The sequence below is a fragment of the Oryx dammah genome, unplaced genomic scaffold (assembly GCF_014754425.2).
Source record: "Oryx dammah isolate SB20612 unplaced genomic scaffold, SCBI_Odam_1.1 HiC_scaffold_25, whole genome shotgun sequence".
Lineage (NCBI taxonomy): Eukaryota > Metazoa > Chordata > Mammalia > Artiodactyla > Bovidae > Oryx > Oryx dammah.
The window spans coordinates 49,352,456-49,372,752 of NW_024070209.1; the positions used below are offsets into that span (position 1 = coordinate 49,352,456).

Here is a 20,297-nt window from a genome sequence, read left to right on the forward strand (position 1 = left end):
AAAAAATAATTTTGCAGCACATAGTTTATTACAGAAATAATAGCTGTTGCCAAAACCAAGGACATTTTATTTTTTTTATGTTGAAGACAGAGTTGGTAAAATATGCTCATTGGAAATGCATAGTATTTCATCCGTGGTGTTATAGTTAAAACATTTCTGGTTGAATAACACTTTAATGAAACTGTCATTTAATCATATTTTTTAAAATGGTTAAATGATAAATTTTATGTTATATGTTTTACCACAATAAAAAAAAGGTTAAACAATTTTTGGCTAATTCTTTAAAAGGCAGTTATGAAAGTGAGAAAGAAATAATGAGAATTCAGTGTTGGAACATACTTTTATTTAAATAATGTTACCTCAATTAGAAAAGTAATTAAAAATTAAAAATTTAGAAAACACAGAAAAGTAAAAAGAAAAATTATTCATGATTTTGCTTTTAAGAAATATTTATAACTTTAGTTTACCTGCCCCACCCCTGAATTAGCCATCTGACTACCAGGGAAGTCCCCACTGGCTCTTCCTAATGTGATTTATTTTTCCTTTGATTTTATGCTTAGAAATTCCTATTCCAAGATCAGTTAAATATTGTTAATTTTTCTAGATTTTTCCTTTATTCAGAAACATGGTAACTTCTCATGTATATTTATTGGAATCTCTCAGAGGTTTTCTTTATACTGGTCATAACACTCATCATTCACTTCCCAAGAAAAGAATTCAGAACCTAGAATTACAGATCTTGATTGTAAAAATTATATTTTACATGACAGATCTTCTTTCAAACATTACTTTGACATGTTCATTAGGTCCTAAAAAACTGTAATATTATTTACTTAATGCTATAGTTTGATTTCCTTGCTCAGTGCCAACCATTTAATAGTGACTTTTCCGTTTCAGTTTGTGCTTCCCAGGTGTTGCTAGTGGTAAAGAATCCACCTGCCAGTGTAGAAAATGCAAGAGATGTGGGTTCGACTCCTAGGTTGGGAAGATCCTCTGGAGGAGGAAATAGCAAACCATTCCAGTACTCTTGCCTGGAGGATTCCATGGACAGAGAAGCCTGGTGGGCTACAGTCCATGGGGCCACAAAGTGTCAGACATAACTGAGCACATACACTGTTTTAGTTCTTAACTTCTTGGTTAGTCAAAAGTTTTGAAACATTTAGAACAGCCAGGTCCAGCTTTCTTTACTGGTCTGTAATATGCATCTTTGTAAGTGTAGTTTGCTGAGCTGAGGAAGGAATTATTGATATTTTTTGAATTAAGACTCTATTGATGAGACAGAATTATCTAACCTAAATCAACTAAAGCAAAAAGAAGGGATATGCTGGCATATATAGCTGGGAAGAAGAGAACTCAAGTCATGTGGGTTTCAGGCATGGATGGATCTAGCATTCTCTCTCCTGTTCATGTCTGGTTGTTTCTCTCATTCTTTCCTGTGGGAGATGACCTTCTTCATGTGGTAGGGAGAAGGGGTCAGGGCACCAGGGATAAGAGCACAGAATGCTGCGGATACACAGCATCTTGTCAGTCATTCCAGAGGAAAGACAGTCCTCTCCCAGTCCAGCATCTATATATCATGTCTCAGGAAAGGACTCTCATTCTCCTAGCATGGGCCATGGGCCTGCTCCTTGGACCAGGTCCAGTAGCTGGGTGATGCTGTGATGCCTGGGTCACATGCCCACCTCTGTGAAGGCAAAGAGTGGCTGGAGGTTTTACCAGAAGCTAATAGACTGAGGAAGTGGAAGTTGTCCCAAAGGAAAGAGGCAGGAGTCAGGTGTGTACCGTGCCAGAAAAATGAAGGAAAGGAGGCAGGACAGAAAAATACATCTGGGACCTCACCACGTGCCTACTGTCTCATTCCCAGTCATTCAGAACTGATGGAATACACAAAACACTACATTCACAGGTATACATTGCCAAGAACGCGGCTCCTCCCCAAAGGCCTGACTTCTCATTGAATGCAGCAAGTCTATCATTTCCACACTCTTCTCTCTCTTCTCTCACCTCCACATCTACCCACTCTAGAGCAAACAGTCAGATGACTGAATACTAACACTAGGTTTGGCCACCTCTTTTTCCTCCTGAAAGTAGAATCAGGAAAAATGAGATATTCCAACTCTTGACTGAATGTGCTGTGCTTATTTGTTCAGTCGTGCCCAACCCTTTGTGACCCATGGACTCTAGCCCAGGCTCCTCTGTCCATGGGGATTCTCCAGGCAAGAGTACTGGAGTGGGTTGCCATGCTCTCCTCCAGGGAATCGTCCCAACCCAGGAATCGAATCCAGGTCTCCAGCATTGCAGGCAGATTCTTTTACCATCTGAGCCACCAGGGAAGCCCTTCACGGAATAGCAAACCAATTTTTAGGGCAGAGAGCATGACATAGGTTTTGGATCATTGAGAAGTTCCACAGTTGTTTTGTACATGTTCCTTGATATCTAGGCTGATTTTACCCTCTAATTTGTCTCTTATTTGTAGAGACAAAATTTAAATCGCAAAGAAAGGTGATTCCCTTCAGCTTCATGAGGCCAATGTGGTCTCCAACATTTAGGGTATTCCAGGGCCCCAGGGACATACCTCTTTTCATGGCTTTGGTTCACCTAAAGATTCCAGAACATGATGGGTAATAAAACTGGAAAGATATGGAAGGGACCAGTCATGGAAGAGTCTCGAGTGCCATGCTGAGGAGCTTGGACTACCCTTAAGTAATGGCATGGCATCAGAGGGTCTTGGAGGAGTAAAATTATCCATTTTGCTCTTTGGACCTACTGCTGTGGTCAGATTGTTGTTATTCTGTTGCTAAGTCATGTCCAATTCTGCAACCTCATGGCCTGTAGCATGTCAGGCTCCTCTGTCCTCCACTATTTCCCAGAGTTTGCTCAAATTTGTGTCCATTGAATTGATGACACTATATAACCATCTCATCCTCTGCTGCTCCCTTATCCTTTTCCCTTCAATATTTCCTAGAATCAGGGTCTTTTCCAGTGAGTCAGCTCTTCTCATCAGGTGGCCAAAGTATTGGAGCCTCAGAATCAGTCCTTTCAGTGAATATCCAGGACTGATTTCCTTTGAGATTGACTTACTTGATCTCCTTGCAGTCCAAGGGACTCGCAAGAGTCTTCTCCAGCACCACAATTCAAAAGCATGAATTCTCAGCCTTCATTATGGTCCAGCTCTCACATCCATACATGACTACTGGAAAACTATAGCTTTGAATATACGGATATTTGTTGGCAAAGTGATGTCTCTACTTTTTACTATGCTGTCTAGGTTTGTCATAGCTTTTCTTCCAAGGAGCAAGTGTCTTTTAATTTCATGGCTGTAGTCACTGTCTGCAGTGATTTTGGAATCCAAGAAAATAAAATCTGTCACTGCTTCCACTTTTTCGTCTTGTATTTGCCATGAAGTGATGGGACCAGATGCCATGATTTTAGTAATCTGGTCCTATGACCTTGACGAACTGTGCTTTCATTTAAAAATTTTTAAATTATTTTTTAAAAATTAAGATATAATAGCCAGGAAACTATATTCAATATCATGTGACAAACCATAATGGAAAAGAATATGAAAAATAATATATATATGTATAACTGAGTCACTGCTATACAGAAGAAATTAACATTGTAAGTCAACTACACTTCAATAATTTTTTAAAAATTGTTGAGTTAAAAAAATTGAGATTTAGTTGATGTACAATATTATATGTTACAGATGTGCAGCAGAGTGATTCACAATTTTTAAAGGTTATACACCATTTATAGTTATCATAAAATATTTCCTACTTGTGTTGTACAATATGCCCTTATAGCTTTCTAATTTTATACATGATAGTCTATACTTCTTAATCTCTTACCCCTGTTTTGCCCCCGACTCTTTCCTTTCCTCGCTGGTAACCACTAGTCTGTTCTCTGTATCTGTGAGTCTGCTTCTTTTTTGTTATCTTCACAAGTTTGTCTTATTTTTTGGATTCCACATATAAGTGATATCACACAATATTTCTCCCTCTCTGTCTGACTTATTTCACTTAGCATAATGCCCTTCAAGACCAACCTGCTGTTGCAAATAGCAAAATCAATGATCTGGGCTTTTGAAGAGCAGTGTTTGATTTATCTGCCTTGGATATTTGCTAATGTACTTTTATAACCTATTCATCTGTGGATCCACAAATCCTTGTATAATATGATATAAATATCCCCAGAATGGAGAGAGAGGAGCAAAAGAGAAAGGACTGTCTGGATTACCATCCAAATCCCCATATTATGGAAGACTAGCAGGTAGATTTATGGACCAGGCAGAGGTTGAAAGTTGAGGAGGTGGTCAGTGACAAGAAGATACCTAACTATCTTAGGATTCCATGAAAGATCCAGAGACAACAGGCGGCTAAATTGGAACCAAATGCTGAAGCTGAGGTGAAACATTTATTTTATTTATTTAAGAAGATTATGATTTATACAACTAGTGAGATGATTATGGATGTTTCAAGTTTATATACACAATATGAATATGAGTTTAAGTTGAAAGGCCACATACCTGGTAAACTAGGTTGGCATTTTCATGCATTCCAAATATTTCTGGGTCATCTATCAAAGGCAGGTTTTCAATGTAGTCTTTAAACTCTTGCAGGCTGTCAGCCAAGGGAGCAAAATAGATACCTGTTATTGAAAACACAGAAGACAAATATGTCTTAAATAGATGACCTTTGAGTAACGCCAAGTTTTGTGCTTCTCTGTCTGTTCAGATGGTGGCTATCATCAGCTGGATCATGGAGAAACAGGGATGGTTTTTTGCAAGCCCCCTAGCTTTCATTGCTGTGTCAAATTCCTTCACATTTTCTGGAGGCCTTTAGCATCTATCAGTGTCCTAACTTTTTAAGGTGTCACCTGCAGAACATTCCAAGATTCTAAGAATTCAGGGATGTGCTGCTGAAAGGTGTGCTCTTAAGTGATAGAACTTTGAAAACACATTTAGACAGAATACAATCTACTTTAGACCAGAAATAGTTAAAAATGGTTATCACACAATAGATATCTTTGTACTCTTACAACCAAAGCTGAAGCTATGACAATCCTGGACAGCATATTAAAAAGCAGAAACATCACTTTGCCAACAAAGGTCCATATAATCAAGGATATGGTTTTTCCAATAGTCACGTATGGACATGAGAATTGGACCGGAGAATTGGACCGAAGAATTGGTGCTTTTGAACTATGGTGCTGGAGAATACTTTTGAGAATCCCTTGCACAGCAATGAGCTCAAACCAGTCAATCCTAAAAGAAATCAACTCTGAGTATTCATTGGAAGGACTGATGCTGAAGCTATAATACTTTGGCCACCTGATGCAAAGAGCCAACTCATTGGAAAAGACTCCAATGCTGGAAAAGATGGAGGGCATGAGGAGAAGGGGGCAACAGAGAAAGAGATGGTTGGATGGCATCACTGATTCAACGGTCATGAGTTTGAGATAGTGAAGGACAAGGAAGCCTGGCATGCTGCAGTCCCTGGGGTTGCAAAGAGTCAGACACAACTTAGCAACTGAAAAAGGAACAAAGCATGGTGATGGTGAGTATGGGGGTCTGGGTGGTGAGGACTGGACACAGACAGCTCCTGGATGGAAACCTGAGGATGCTGTTAATGACTTCTTGGAAAAGGTCTTTTTCCATAGTATTGAAAAGTCACTCACCTGATTCAGAATATTTATAACCATCTTGTAATGTTTCAGGAGAAAAAAATCTTTTCAAAACAGTACGAAGGCATCTTTGATCCCAGGTATCCGTAACTCTTCCACCATAGGTAATTTCACCTGAAAAGGAGTTTGCATTTAAAAACGTTGTTTGTTTTTAACTGATATGCACACCCACATTCTAATAGGTTTATTTATTTACACATTTGGCACATTGAATGTCTTTCCACTAACCTATCCCTAAAGATAATAAAAGTCAATTTTTAAAAAACAGAAAGAAGACTAGAATATGTTGTTGTTGTTTAGTTGATAAGTTGTATCCAACTCTTTTGTGACCCCCACCTGAACTGTAGCCTGCCAGGCTCCTCTGTTCATGAGGTTTCCCAGGCAAGAAAATACTATAGTGGGTCGCCATTTTCTCCTCCAAGGGATCTTCCTGACCCAGGGATGGAACCTTTGTCTCCTGCATTGGCTGCTGCTGCTGCTAAGTTGCTTCAGTCGTGTCCGACTCTGTGCAACCCCATAGATGGCAGCCCACCAGGCTCCGCTGTCCCTGGGATTCTCCAGGCAAGAACACTGGAGTGGGTTGCCATTTCCTTCTCCAATGCATGCAAGTGAAAAGTGAAAGTGAAGTCGCTCAGTCGTTAGCAACCCCATGGACTGCAGCCTACCAGGCTCCTCCAGCCATGGGATTTTCCAGGCAAGAGTACTGGAGTGGGGTGCCACTGCCTTCTCTGCTCCTGCATTGGCAGGTGGACTCTTTACCACTGAGCCACCACAGAAGCCCAAGGAGGTATATGAACTTTCCCCCAATTATTTTGCCTTTCCCAAATAATTGAAACTAAAGCTACTGAGCTCTGTTTACATATTTCTTCTTTCTTCCTGTTTTTTTTTTTTTTCTTTGTTTAAAAAATATTGAAATGTTGACTTTTGGCCTTATCCCATCATTGACTGTAGTATTGTAAAACATACCTACTTTGCATCAAAGACTGTTTTCTTGGGGGCCAGTAAGCTAAATAGAACCAAAATATTTACAACAAGGCATTCAAAATCTATACATACCTTATACATTATTGATGTACAGGGAGGAAAGGATAGATCCAAGATGAAAGAGACAATTTACCTCACAGAAATTATATTATGGGGAATTAAAATTTATTGGCATCCCATCTCTCTTTCCACAGAGAAGTTATTCTCCATTGTCACCCTGACATTACAAATAGGAAAGATAGTTATTCTGTGCTGTAATGATTGTATTACTGATGTGGTGGTTTAGTTGCTAAGTCATGTCTGACTCTTGTGACCCCATGAACTGTAGCCTGCCAGGCGCCTCTGTTCATGAATTTCTCAGGCAAGAATACTGGAGTGAGTTGCCATTTCCTTCTCCAGGGGATCTTCCCTACCCAGGGATTGACCCTGCATCTTCTGCACTGAGGGTGGATTTTTTACACCTGAGACACCAGGGAAGCCCACTGCTGATATAATTCCTTGGAAAAATTCCAGACCCATTGCTACAATTTCTTATTCACCTCTGTAGTGCTCCAAGAAGAATTTTACCTATGATACCGATGTTGTCAACTTCTGAATCTTTTAAATGTTCATCTGCTCATCTCCACCTCTTATTATGTCAAGATTTTTTTTCATTCTCTTTCAAACTGAGATGGTTGGTTGAGAGAAAGTTATTTGTGCTTGGATCTTTGTAGTTTATTTTTTCCAGGATAGTAATGTGCTAACTGGCATCTATCTTTCATCTCCTGTTGAAGCACCTCTGGTCAGTCTTTTTTTTTTTTTTAATTTATTTATTTTAATTGGAGTCTAATTACTTTACAATATTGTAGTGGTTTCTGTCATACATTCACATGAATCAGCCATGGGTGTACATGTGTTCCCCATCCTGAACCCTCCTCCCATCTCCCTCCCCAGCCCTGAGCACCCTGTCTCATGCTTTGAGCCTGGACTGGCGATCTATTTAACATATGATAATACACATGTTTCAATGCCATTCTCTCAAATCATCCCCATCTTGCCTTCTCCCAGAGTCCAAAAATCTGTTCTTTACATCTGTGTCTCTTTTGCTATCCCACATTTAGGGTAATTGTTATCATTTTTCTAAATTCCATATATATGCATTAATATACTATATTGGTGTGTTTCTTTCTGACTTACTTCACTCTGTAGAATAGGCTCCAGTTTTATCCACCTCATTAGAACTGATTCAAATGCATTCTTTTTAATAGCTGAGTAATATTCCATTGTGTATATGTACCACAGCTTTCTTATCCATTTGTCTGACGATGGACATCTAGGTTGCTTCCATGTCCTGGCTATTATAAACAGTGCTGCGATGAACATTGGGGTACACGTGTCTCTTTCTACTCTGGTTTCCTCGGTGTGTATGCCCAGCAGTGGGATTGCTGGGTTGTATGACAGTTCTATTTCCAGTTTTTTAAGGAATCTCCACACTGTTCTCCATAGTGGCTGTACTAGTTTGCATTCCCACCAACAGTGTAAGAGGGTTCCCTTTTCTCCACACCCTCTCCAGCATTTATTGTTTGTAGACTTTTTAATAGCAGCCATTCTGACCAGCGTGAGATGGTATCTCATTGTGGTTTTGATTTGCATTTCTCTGATAATGAGTGATATTGAGCATCTTTTCATGTGTTTGTTAGCCATGTGTATGTCTTCTTTGGAGAAATGTCTGTTTAGTTCTTTGGCCCATTTTTTGATTGAGTCATTTATTTTTCTGGAATTGAGCTGCAAGAGCTGCTTGTATATTTTTGAGATTAATTCTTTGTCAGTTGCTTCGTTTGCTATTATTTTCTCCCATTCTGAAGGCTGTCTTTTCACCTTGCTTATAGTTTCCTTTGTTGTGCAAAAGTTTTTAAATTTAATTAGGTCCCATTTGTTTCTTTTGGCTTTTTATTTCCATTACTCTGGGAGGTGGGTCATAGAGGATCCTGCTGTGATTTACATCAGACAGTGTTTTGCCTATGTTTTCCTCTAGAAGTTTTATGGTTTCTGGTCTTACATTTAGATCTTTAATCCATTTCGAGTTTATTTTTGTGTATGGTGTTAAGAATGTGTTTTAGTTTCATTCTTTTACAAGTGGTTGACTGGTTTTCCCATCACCACTTGTTAAAGAGATTGTCTTTTTTCCATTGTATATTCTTGCCTCCTTTGTCAAAGATAAGGTGTCCATAGGTGCGTGGATTTATCTCTAGGCTTTCTATTTTGTTCCGTTGATCTATATTTCTGTCTTTGTGCCAGTACCATACTGTCTTGATGACTGGAGCTTTGTAGTAGAGCCTGAAGTCAGGCAGGTTGATTCCTTCAGGTCCATTCTTCTTTCTCCAGATTGCTTTGGTTATTCAAGGTTTTTTGTATTTCCATACAAATTGTGAAATTATTTGTTCTAGTTCTCTGAAAAATACCATTGGTTGCTTGATAGGGATTGCGTCAAATCTATAGATTGCTTTGGGTAGTATACTCATTTTCACTATATTGATTCTTCTGATCCATGAACATGGTATATTTATCCATCTAGTTGTATCATCTTTGATTTCTTTCATCAGTGCTTTATAGTTTTATATATATATAGGTCTTTTGTTTCTTTAGGTAGATTTATTCCTAAGTATTTTGTTCTTTTTATTGCAATGGTAAATGGAATTGTTTCCTTAATTTCTCTTTCTGTTCTCTCATTGTTAGTGTATAGGAATGCAAGGGATTTTTGTGTGTTAATTTTATATCCTGCAACTTTACTATATTCATTGATTAGTTCTAGTAATTTTCTCGTGGAGTCTTTAGGGTTTTCTATGCAGAGGATCATGTCATCTGCAAACAGTGAGAGTTTTACTTCTTCTTTTCCAATCTGGATTCCTTTTATTTCTTTTTCTTCTCTGATTGCTGTGGCTAAAACTTCCAAAACTATGTTGAATAGCAGTGGTGAGAGTGGGGACCCTTGTCTTGTTCCTGACTTTAGGGGAAATGCTTTCAATATTTTCACCATTGAGGATAACATTTGTTGTGGGTTTATCATATATGACATGACTGAATGACTGAACTGAACTGAACTGAATCATATATGGCTTTTATTATGTTGAGATATGTTCTTTCTATGCCTGGTTTCTGGAGGGTTTTTTTTTTTTATCATAAATGGATGTTGAATTTTGTCAAAGGCTTTCTCTGCATCTATTGAGATAATCATATGGTTTTATCTTTCAATTTGTTAATGTGGTGTATCACATTGATTGATTTACAAATGTTGAAGAATCCTGCATCCCTGGGATAAAGCCCACTTGGTCATGATGTATGATCTTTCAAATATATTGTTGGATTCTGTTTGCTAGAATTTTGTTAAGGATTTTTGCATCTATGTTCATCAGTGATATTGGCCTGTAGTTTTCTTTTTTGTGGCGTCTTTGTCTGGTTTTGGTATTAGGGTGATGGTGGCCTTATAGAATGAGTTTGGAAGTTTACCTTCCTCTGCAATTTTATGGAAGCATTTGAGTAAGACAAATATTAGCTCTTCTCTAAATTTTTGGTAGAGTTCAGCTGTGAAGCCATCTAGTCCTGGGCTTTTGTTTGCTGGAAGATTTCTGATTACGGTTTTGATTTCCATGCTTGTGATGGGTCTGTTAAGATTTTCTATTTTTTCCTGGTTCAGTTTCAGAAAGTTGTACTTTTCTAAGAACTTGTCCATTTCTTCCATGTTGTGCATTTTACTGGCATATAGTTGCTGATAGTCTCTTATGATCCTTGGTATTTCTGTGTTGTCTGTTGTGATCTCTCCATTTTCATTTCTAATTTTATTGATTTGATTTTTCTCCCTTTTTTTCTTGATGAGTCTGGCAAATGGTTTATTTTATTTATCTTCTCAAAGAACCAGCTTTTAGCTTTGTTGATTTTTGTTATGGTCTCCTTTGTTTCTTTTTCACTTACTTCTGCCCTAATTTTTATGATTTCTTTCCTTCTATTAACCCTGGGGTTCTTCATTTCTTCTTTTTTCTAGTTGCTTTAGGTGTAGAGTTAAGTTATTTATTTGATTTTTCTCTTGTTTCTTGAGGTAAGCTTGTATTGCTATGAACCTTCCCCTCAGCACTGCTTTTACTGAATCCCATAGGTTTAGGGTTGTTGTGTTTTCATTTTCATTTGTTTCTATGAATATTTTGATTTCTTTTTTGATTTCTTCTGTGATTTGTTGATTATTCAGAAGCATGTTGTTTACCCTCCATATGTTTGTATTTTTAATAGTTTTTTTCCTGTAGTTGACTCTTATCTTACCACACTGTGATCAAAGAAGACGCTTGGAATGATTTCAATTTTTTTGAATTTACCAAGGCTAGATTTATGGCCCAGGCTGTGGGCTATCCTGGAGAAGCTTCCATGTGCACTTGAGAAAAAGATGAAATTCATTGTTTTGGGGTGAAATATCCTATAGATATCAATTAGGTCTAACTGGTCCATTGTATCATTTAAAGTTTGTGTTTCATTGCTAATTTTCTGTTTAGTTGATCTATCCATAGGTGTGAGTGGGGTATTAAAGTCTCCCACGATTATTGTGTTACTGTTAATTTCCTCTTTCATACTTGTTAGCATTCACCTTACATATTGCAGTGCTCCTATGTTGGGTGCATATATATTTATAATTGTTATAACTTCTTCTTGGATTGATCCTTTGATCATTATGTAGTGTCCTTCTTTGTCTCTTTTCATGGCCTTTATTTCAAAGTCTATTTTATCTAATATGAGTATTGCTACTTCTCCTTTCTTTTGGTCTCCATTTGAGTGAGATATCTTTTTCCAGCCCTTCACTTTCAGTCTGTAGCTGTCTCTTGTTTTGAGGTGGGTCTCTTGTAGACAAAATATATAGGGGTCTTGTTTTTGTATCAATTCAGCCAGTCTTTGTCTTTTGGTTGGGGCATTCAACCCATTTACATTTAAGGTAATTATTGATAAATATGATCTCGTTGCCATTTACTTTGTTGTTTTAGGTTCGAGTTTATAAACCTTTTCTGTGTTTCCTGTCTAGAGAAGATCCTTTAGCATTTGTTGGAGAGCTGGTTTGGTGGTGCTGAATTCTCTCAGCTTTTTCTTGTCTGTAAAGCTTTTGATTTCTCCTTCATATCTGAATGAGATCCTTGCTGGGTATAGTAATCTGGGTTGTAGTTTTTTTCTCTTTCATCACTTTAAGTATGTCCTGCCATTCCCTTCTGGCCTGAAGAGTTTCTATAGAAAGATCAGCTGTTATTCTTATGGGAATCCCCTTGTGTTATTTGTTGTTTTTCCCTTGCTGGTTTTAATATTTGTTCTTTGTGTTTGATCTTTGTTAATTTGATTAATATATGTCTTGGGGTGTTTCAAGTCTCCCTGGTGGCTCAGATGGTAAAGTGTCTACCTGCAGTGCAGGAGACCTGGGTTCAACCTGGGTTGGGAAGATCCCCTGGAGAAGGAAATGGCAACCCACTCCAGTACTCTTGCCTGGAAAATTCCATGGACTGAGAGGCTCCTCAGAGCCTGGTAGGCTACAGTCCATGGGGTCGCAAAGAATTGGATATGACTGAGCAACTTCATTTTCACTTTGGGGTGTTTCACCTTGGGTTTATCCTTTTTGGGACTCTCTGGGTTTCTTGGACTTGGGTGGCTATTCCTTCCTCATTTTAGGGAAGTTTTCAACTATTATCTCTTCAAGTATTTTCTCATGGCCTTTCTTTTTGTCTTCTTCTGGAACTCCTATGATTTGAATATTGGGGCATTTGACATTGCCCTTGACCTCTGGTCAGTCTTATTGGCTTAGCCACTTAGAGTGAGCATGTAGCTGATTCCCTGTATCAACAGTTCTAAGAAGGAAGAAGGAGATGCTGTTGTACTTTCCTGAGAATATTCTTCAGTTACCCTCTGGGAAGTCTTGGAACACAAAGTTGGGTTAAATCTTTGTGGTCAGTTTATCTAGCTTTGGACTAACTCGAAGCTCCTCTTGCATCCTGGGGGCTGGATAGGAATATAAAGTTCAAGTTTCTTCAGTTGTATGATGATGTCTGGGAAAGGAGGGTGGCTTGGAAAAGTCAGGTTCCAATAATTGCTCAGTAGTGAGAGGAAGAGTTGGCCTAAAATGCATTATTCTAAAAAAAATTCAGGGACTTTCCTGGTGATTCAGTGGTTAAAATTCCATGCTTCCACTGTTGGGTTGATACTTGGTTGGGGAACTAAGATCCTATATGCCTCGCAGCAGGGCCAAAATATTTCAAACTAAAATATCTACATTTTGAGAAGCAGCATGGAAATTATTTGCCTTAAAAATCAGATTTTGTGATTCTGTGTCCAGATTCAGTGTTATCTTTTTCTTTGATCAAATAAGTAAACCAGGAGCTCGAATAATTTGACTCAAGGTATCTGACTCAATTTTAGGCTTTCTTTTAAGCAGCAGTTTTCTGGATTTAGAATAAGAACATTTGGGAGGGGGTGTCCACCACACATACCCACTGTATGCCCTAGCCCTAGCATGATGGTTCCTCAGGGTCTCGCTGCAAATCCTGATGTCATGGTTTTCCCCTTCTCTTCTATTCTTATCCCCATGGGTTGGCTCAGAGATGGCCTGATACAAACTGGACAGGCCTGAGGTTTGGCTTTGTCCTTGTCCACTCTGTGCTCAGATCTGATTCCTGGACTTAGACATTGCTGTAGCTTGCTCTATAAAATTTTAAGAACCGCCCCCTCCTTCCTCCAACCCCAAACACCTTATCATATTCAAAGCCTCCTTAATCTTTCTCTGTTTATTCGCTCCTGTCTAGTCTCCCCCTTGGTGTTGCTATAATCCCCTTGTTCAATTCTTCATCTTGCTTTTACTATAGCTTTGTAAATGATTGTACCTCTTCCCAGCCTAAAAGACTGTAATTGCCAACCATTGCTTATAAGGTAGAGTCCAAATTTATGAAGAACACACACAGGCTTTCAAGATGTGCTCGCAGATCACTATTTTTTTGTTTGTTTTATTGAAGGTAAAGCTTTCTTCCATATACATGACCTCTTTAAAAAAATGATTTATTCATTTTAGTATTGGCTGTACTGGGTCTTTGTTGCTGGATAGGCTTTTCTCTAGTCATGGAGAGCAGGGGCTACTCTCTAGTTGTGGTGCGTAGGCTTCTAATTGCAGTGGCTTCTCCTGTTTTGGAGCATGGCTTCTAGAATGCTTGGGCTTCAGTAGTTGTGATTCTCCAGGCTCTAGAGCACAGGCTCAGTAGTTGTGATGCATGGGCTTAGTTGCTCTGTGGCATGTGGGATCTTTGTAGACCAGAGATTGAACCTGTGTCTCCTGCACTGGCAGGTGGATTCTTTACCACTGAGCCATCAGGGAAGACAACATCATCTTTTTATAGCCTACTCCAGCACTACTGAACTATTCACAGTATCTACAGGCATAGCTCATCCTGATATTGCTTGCTGGGCTTTCCCATCAGTGTTCTCTCTGCCAGAGTGCTCGCCTGCCTCTTCTCTTCCACTGAGCCCAACCCACTTTTCAGCATCCTGCTCAACCATCACACCTTGATGGAGCTTCCCTAGATTCCTCCAGGTAGAGTTATTTGCTCCTTTTGAATGCCCACAGTATTGTCCTTACAACTTCTATTTTGGTAATTATACCATATTATAGTTTATTTATTATCTCCATCCATGAGTTTTTGGTAGATGGTAGCTACATCATCTTTATATTTCCAGCCTTTAACATAGTAGTACTAAGCTGTATTTTCTGGATTAATCCACAGATGGCTGTCTAAAATCTCACCATGAGCAAATATTATTGCCTGGATACAGCACTGCCTTTTTTTTAATAAAAAGTTTTAAAATTTATTTTATTTTTGGCTGCACTGGGACTTCATTGCTATGCTCAAGCTTTCTCTAGTTGCAGCTAGAGAGAGGGTGACTCTTCATTGTGGTGTGTGGGCTTCTCATTACAGTGGCTTCTCTTACTGCAGAGTACAGGCTCTGGGCTTCAGTAGTTGTGAGGCATGTGGAATCTTCCCAGACCAAGGATTGAACCTGTGTCCCTTGCATTGGCAGCATATTCTTAACCACTCTGGACCACCAGGGAAGTCCCCAGCATTGCCTTTTTTCTCCTACTTTTTAAAAACCTTTTTAATGAGCTATATCTTGAAGATCATAAAATCACTTAAATTTCACATGTTTTTACTTTTTAGTATATTTACAAGATTATATAACTATCATTATAATCTAATTTTAGAACATTTCTATCATCTTCCAGAGAATACTTCTTATGCCCGTTTGCAATCATTCTATTCTATTCTGCCCCATGCAATCATTGTTTCTGTCTGTATATTTGATTTTTCTGGAAATTTCACATAAATGGAAGATACAGCATGTGATATTTTGTGTCTGGCTTCTTTGACTTAGCATGTTTTTGAAGTTTATCCATGTTGGAGCATGTATCAGTACTTTATTTCTTTTTATGGAGCAGTTATGGCTCAGCTGGTAAAGAATCTGCCTGCAATTCAAAAGTCCTATGTTCGATCCCTGGGTTGGGAAGATTCCCTGGAGAAGGCAAAGGCTACCCATTCCAGTATTCTGGCCTGGAGAATTCCATGGATTATATAGTCCATGGGGTTGCAAAGAGTTGGACACGACTGAGAGACTTTCATTTTCAGTACTACGTTGTGGGATTTTCCCGTTGGCTCAGCCATAAAGTGTTCACTTTCAGTGCAGGAGAAGCAGGACACATGGTTCCACGCCTAGGCTGGGAAGGTCCCCTGGAGAAGGAAACAACAACCCACTCCAGTATTCTTGCCCAGGAAACTCCATGGACAGAGGAGCTTGTGGGTAACAGTCCACGGGGTCACAAAGAGTTGGACACAACTGAGTACACATGTTGTCAATATTACATTGTATGGAATATACCTTGTTTTATTTATCCATTCATCAGTTGATAGACATTCAGGTTGTTTCCACTTTTGGTATTATGAATAATGCTGTTATGAACATGAATGCTGTTATGAACATTTATGTATGAGTTTTAGTGTGGACATGTGTTTTCATTTTCCCTGATATATATGCAGGAGTGGAATGGAATTTATAGGTCATATGGTAAGACTATTAAAATATTTTCCAAAGCAGTGGCACCTCATTGCATTGCCACCAGCAATGTATGAGAGTTTCAGTTTCTTCACTTTCTTGATAACACTTGTTATGGTCTTTTTTTAAAATATAGTCATCCTAATAGGTATAAAGTGGTATCTCAATATGGTTTCAATTTTCATTTTCCTAATGATTAATTGAGCATCTTTTCTTGAGCTTATTAGGCATCTGTATGTATTTTTTGGTGAAATGTACATTCAAATCTTTTGCCCATTTTAAAATTGGATTTTTTTTCTTACTGTTGTAGGAGTTCTTTACACACTTCATAGACAGGTGCCTTATTAGATACACGGCTTGCAAATATTTTATCTCAGTATATGTCTTGCTTTTTCATTTTCTTGATAGTGTTTGCTGAGGTGTAAAAGCTTTACATGTTGAAAAAGTTGAATTTATTATTTTTCTTTAATTACTAGTCCTTTTTGCACCATATCTAAGAAGCCATAATTAACCTAAAGTCATGGGGATTTATTTATATGCTTTCTCTTAAGAGTTTTATAGTTTTAGCTCTTACATTTAGATATACCACTCAGTTTGAGTTAATTTTTTTGTATGCCATGAAATAAGGATTCAAATTCTCTCTTAAGCAGCTAGGTATCCAAATGTCCCAGCATCATTTGTTAAGTTGTCCTGGTGCATTTGTTAAAATTGATGATAAATATGAGTTTATTTTTGGATTCTCAATTCTGTTCCATTGATTATATGTCTAATGTTATGCCAGTACTATATAGTCTTTTTTAAAAAATTGAATTTTTTCAATTTTTTCAATATATAGTCATAGAGCAGGATCCTCTATGACCCACCTCCCAGAACACTGGAAATAAAAGCAAAAATAAACAAATGGGATCTAATTAAAATTAAAAGCTTCTGCACAACAAAGGAAACTATAAGCAAGGTGAAAAGACAGCCTTCGGAATGGGAGAAAATAATAGCAAATGAAGCAACTGACAAACAACTAATCTCAAAAATATACAAGCAACTCATGCAGCTCAATTCCAGAAAAATAAACGACCCAATCAAAAAATGGGCCAAAGAACTAAATAGACATTTCTCCAAAGAAGACATACAGATGGCTAACAAACACATGAAAAGATGCTCAACATCACTCATTATCAGAGAAATGCAAATCAAGACCACAATGAGGTACCATTTCACACCAGTCAGAATGGCTATGATCCAAAAGTCTACAAGCAATAAATGCTGGAGAGGGTGTGGAGAAAAGGGAACCCTCTTACACTGTTGGTGGGAATGCAAACTAGTACAGCCACTATGGAGAACAGTGTGGAGATTCCTTAAAAAACTGGAAATAGAACTGTCATACAACCCAGCAATCCCACTGCTGGGCATAAACACCGAGGAAACCAGAGTAGAAAGAGACACGTGTACCCCAATGTTCATCGCAGCACTGTTTATAATAGCCAGGACATGGAAGCAACCTAGATGTCCATAAGCAGATGAATGGATAAGAAAGCTGTGGTACATATACACAATGGAGTATTACTCAGCCATTAAAAAGAATACATTTGAATCAGTTCTAATGAGGTGGATGAAACTGGAGCTGATTATACAGAGTGAAGTAAGCCAGAAAGAAAAACACCAATACAGTATACTAATGCATATATATGGAATTTAGAAAGATGGTAATGATAACCCTGTATGCGAAACAGCAAAAGAGACACAGATATATAGAACAGTCTTTTGGACTCTGTGAGAGAGGGAGAGGTGGGATGATTTGGGAGAATGGCATTGAAACGTATAATATCATGTAAGAAACGAATCGCCAGTCTAGGTTCGATGCAGGATACAGGATGCTTGGGGCTGGTGCACTGGGATGACCCAGAGAGATGGTATGGGGAGGGAGGTGGGAGGGGGGTTCAGGATTGGGAACTCGTGTACACCTGTGGCGGATTCATGTTGATGTATGGCAAAACCAATACAGTATTGTAAAGTAAAATAAAATTTAATAAATAAAAAAATAAAAATGCCCCCCAAATTGAATTTAGTTGATTTACAATATTGTGTTTAAGGTGTACAGCAAAATGATTCAATTATACATATATGTGTATATATCTTTTTTCCAATTCTTTTCCTTTATAGTTTATTACAAGATACTGAATATAGCTCCCTGTGCTATACAGTAAATCCTGTTTTCATTATTGTGGTTTTGTATAACTTTTGAAATTGGGAATTATGACTCTTCTGACTCATTCATTTGTTTTTTCAAGATCCGTTTTTTGTTTTTTGGGGCCCTTCACATTTTTGCAGATTTTATGATCAGCTTCAGCTGTTAAATCTGTCAGCGATTGTGTTAAATCTATGTTGTGCTTGTACTTAGTTGTTCAGTCATGTCTGACTTTGCAATCCCGTGGACTGTAGCCCACCAGGCTCCTGTGTTCATGGGGATTCTCCAGGCAAGAATACTGGAGTGGGTTGCCATGCCCTCCTCCAGGGGATCCTCCTGACTCAGGGATTGAACCCAGGTCTCCCGAATTTCAGGAAGACTCTTTACCATCTGAGCCAGCAGAGAAGCCCGTGTTAAATCAATAGATTGTGTTAAATCTATAGATCAGTCCAGGGAATGTTATCACTTTAACAATATTGTATCTCTCAACTCATAAGCATGTCATGTTTCTTCACCAATTTAGATTATTTTAATTTTCTTTGGCAATGCTTTGTAGGTTTCAGTGTACAAATCTGCACTTCTTTTATTAAATTTATTCTTAAGCTGTTTATTCTTTTTGATGTTATCATGAACATAATTACAAATATTTTCAAATTGTTCATTGCCAGTGTACAGAGAAGGAGTTGATTTTTGTATATTGACTTTGTATCCCATAGCTTTGCTGAACTCATTTGTTACATCCAGTGTGTGTGTGTGTGTGTGTGTGTGTGTGAATTCTTTAGGATTTTCTGCATTCAAGATATTGTCATCTGCAAATAATTTACTTCTTCCATTCTAAACTGATGCCTTTTATTTATTTTCCTTGTCTAATTTCCCAGGATAGAAACTTCAGCACAACATTGAATAGTAGTAGTGAGAAAAGATGTATCATTGTCTTGTTCCTTTCTAGGCTTTTCAAAACACAGTTACTTTCACGGCAGTAGAAACAACTGAGCTAACAGAAAGGTCAAAGGTTCTAGGAAAGAAAGAAAGCAGAGAAAACCTAGGAAGCAGAAATTTCAGGGTATGTACAGGGTGGCAGGGAGAATACTATCTAGTTCACTGTTATGTTAAGCAATCTTAGCCCCACAGGAGTGGCTGGGGGCCGAAGTACAAAGGAGCTTCCCAGGTTCCATACCCAGCCTTCTTGGTCCAGCCTGGAGATGGGTCTTCATCCATTTTCACTATTGTTTCACTGCCCTTCACTCAAGCATGTTCTAAGGGGTCACATGCTGTTCAAGTCTCTAGATCAGCTGACCCCTCTCTGCTGTTCCTCATTTCTTTTGCTCACCAATGAAAACCATCCATTCCCATTCTGCTCCTTTTCAGGCTCTCTCCCTCCCCCACCTCCTAATGGGAATCTTTTCTTCATTATTTGGGCCTGCATGGTCTAAACTGGATCTAGTTTTACCAGTAAGATCTCACAGGGCCACAATTAATATTTGCTAAAAATTATACTTCATAAAATATTTTTTCCTTTGTTGTAAGTACCCCTGACTCAATAGGTCTCTACTGGTCAACCATGTTCAGATTCTTTTGAATTTAAGAGCACAAACTCTGGAGGCTGGATTGCTTGCTTAAATCTTGGCTTCACCCTTGTAAACTGTGTGCTTCAGTTTCCTTGTTTGTAAAATAGGGATATAACGGTCTTTACCTTTTAGAGCTCTTATGAGGATTAAATCTGCTAATTCATGGGCTGTGCCTGAAATGTGCTTGGCATGTAGCAAGAACTATCTAAGAGTTTGCTATTATTATCTGGGAAAATATCTGTCTCGTCTTCTCTGTATAAACATTCTTATGATATTCTTATCATGGTCTTATCTTCTCAAAGGGAATATCAGAAGTCATCACCACCCTCACCATACACTTGGGAGGACACCATCTTGGTATAAGCCAGGTAGATGTAAACCAACAACCGTGTGGTGGAGAGCTGGAAATCAGACCATGTGGGCATACTGACCAGTGATGTAAATCAGTGCATCCCAGGGAATCTTTCCTTCTTGACAGTAAAGGTTGAGGTTCAGTAGAGCGCATTCCCTGTCGCTATCATTAAATTCATAGCAGATATTCCAACCAAGAGGGCCAAACTTTTTTCTCTCCTAGAACAGAAAATGAAAATGGTCTTAAAATTTGATAAAATTAATTCTGCATAAAATACTGAAAACCAGAGTTTCTGTTGAAGTTCGGCATCCTCATTGTGCAAAATGCCGTTCAACTTGAGTGAGGTTTTCAGTTTGACTTTCACCAAATAAGGCAGGCACCTCTTCCTCCAACTCTGGCCTTTTTCCAATGTTCCAAAAGATAACTAGATATTACTGGA

General features: G+C 38.4%; 1 protein-coding gene across 2 annotated transcripts in view; it reads right to left on the reverse strand.

Annotated features, from left to right (window-relative positions):
- The window catches only part of DNAH6 (dynein axonemal heavy chain 6), a 285,139-nt gene that overhangs the window by 19,387 nt on the left and 245,455 nt on the right, over window positions 1–20,297 (reverse strand). For both annotated transcript variants that reach the window (XR_005718342.1, XM_040224335.1), the window contains exons 68-70: window positions 19,938–20,076; window positions 5,680–5,799; window positions 4,529–4,650 (exon numbers count right to left, since the gene is read on the reverse strand). Coding sequence is in view for 1 of the 2 variants with exons in the window: in XM_040224335.1 (XP_040080269.1) it covers window positions 4,529–4,650; window positions 5,680–5,799; window positions 19,938–20,076 (381 nt within the window). In the remaining variant the exon portion in view is untranslated. The remainder of the gene's footprint in view (window positions 1–4,528; window positions 4,651–5,679; window positions 5,800–19,937; window positions 20,077–20,297) is intronic.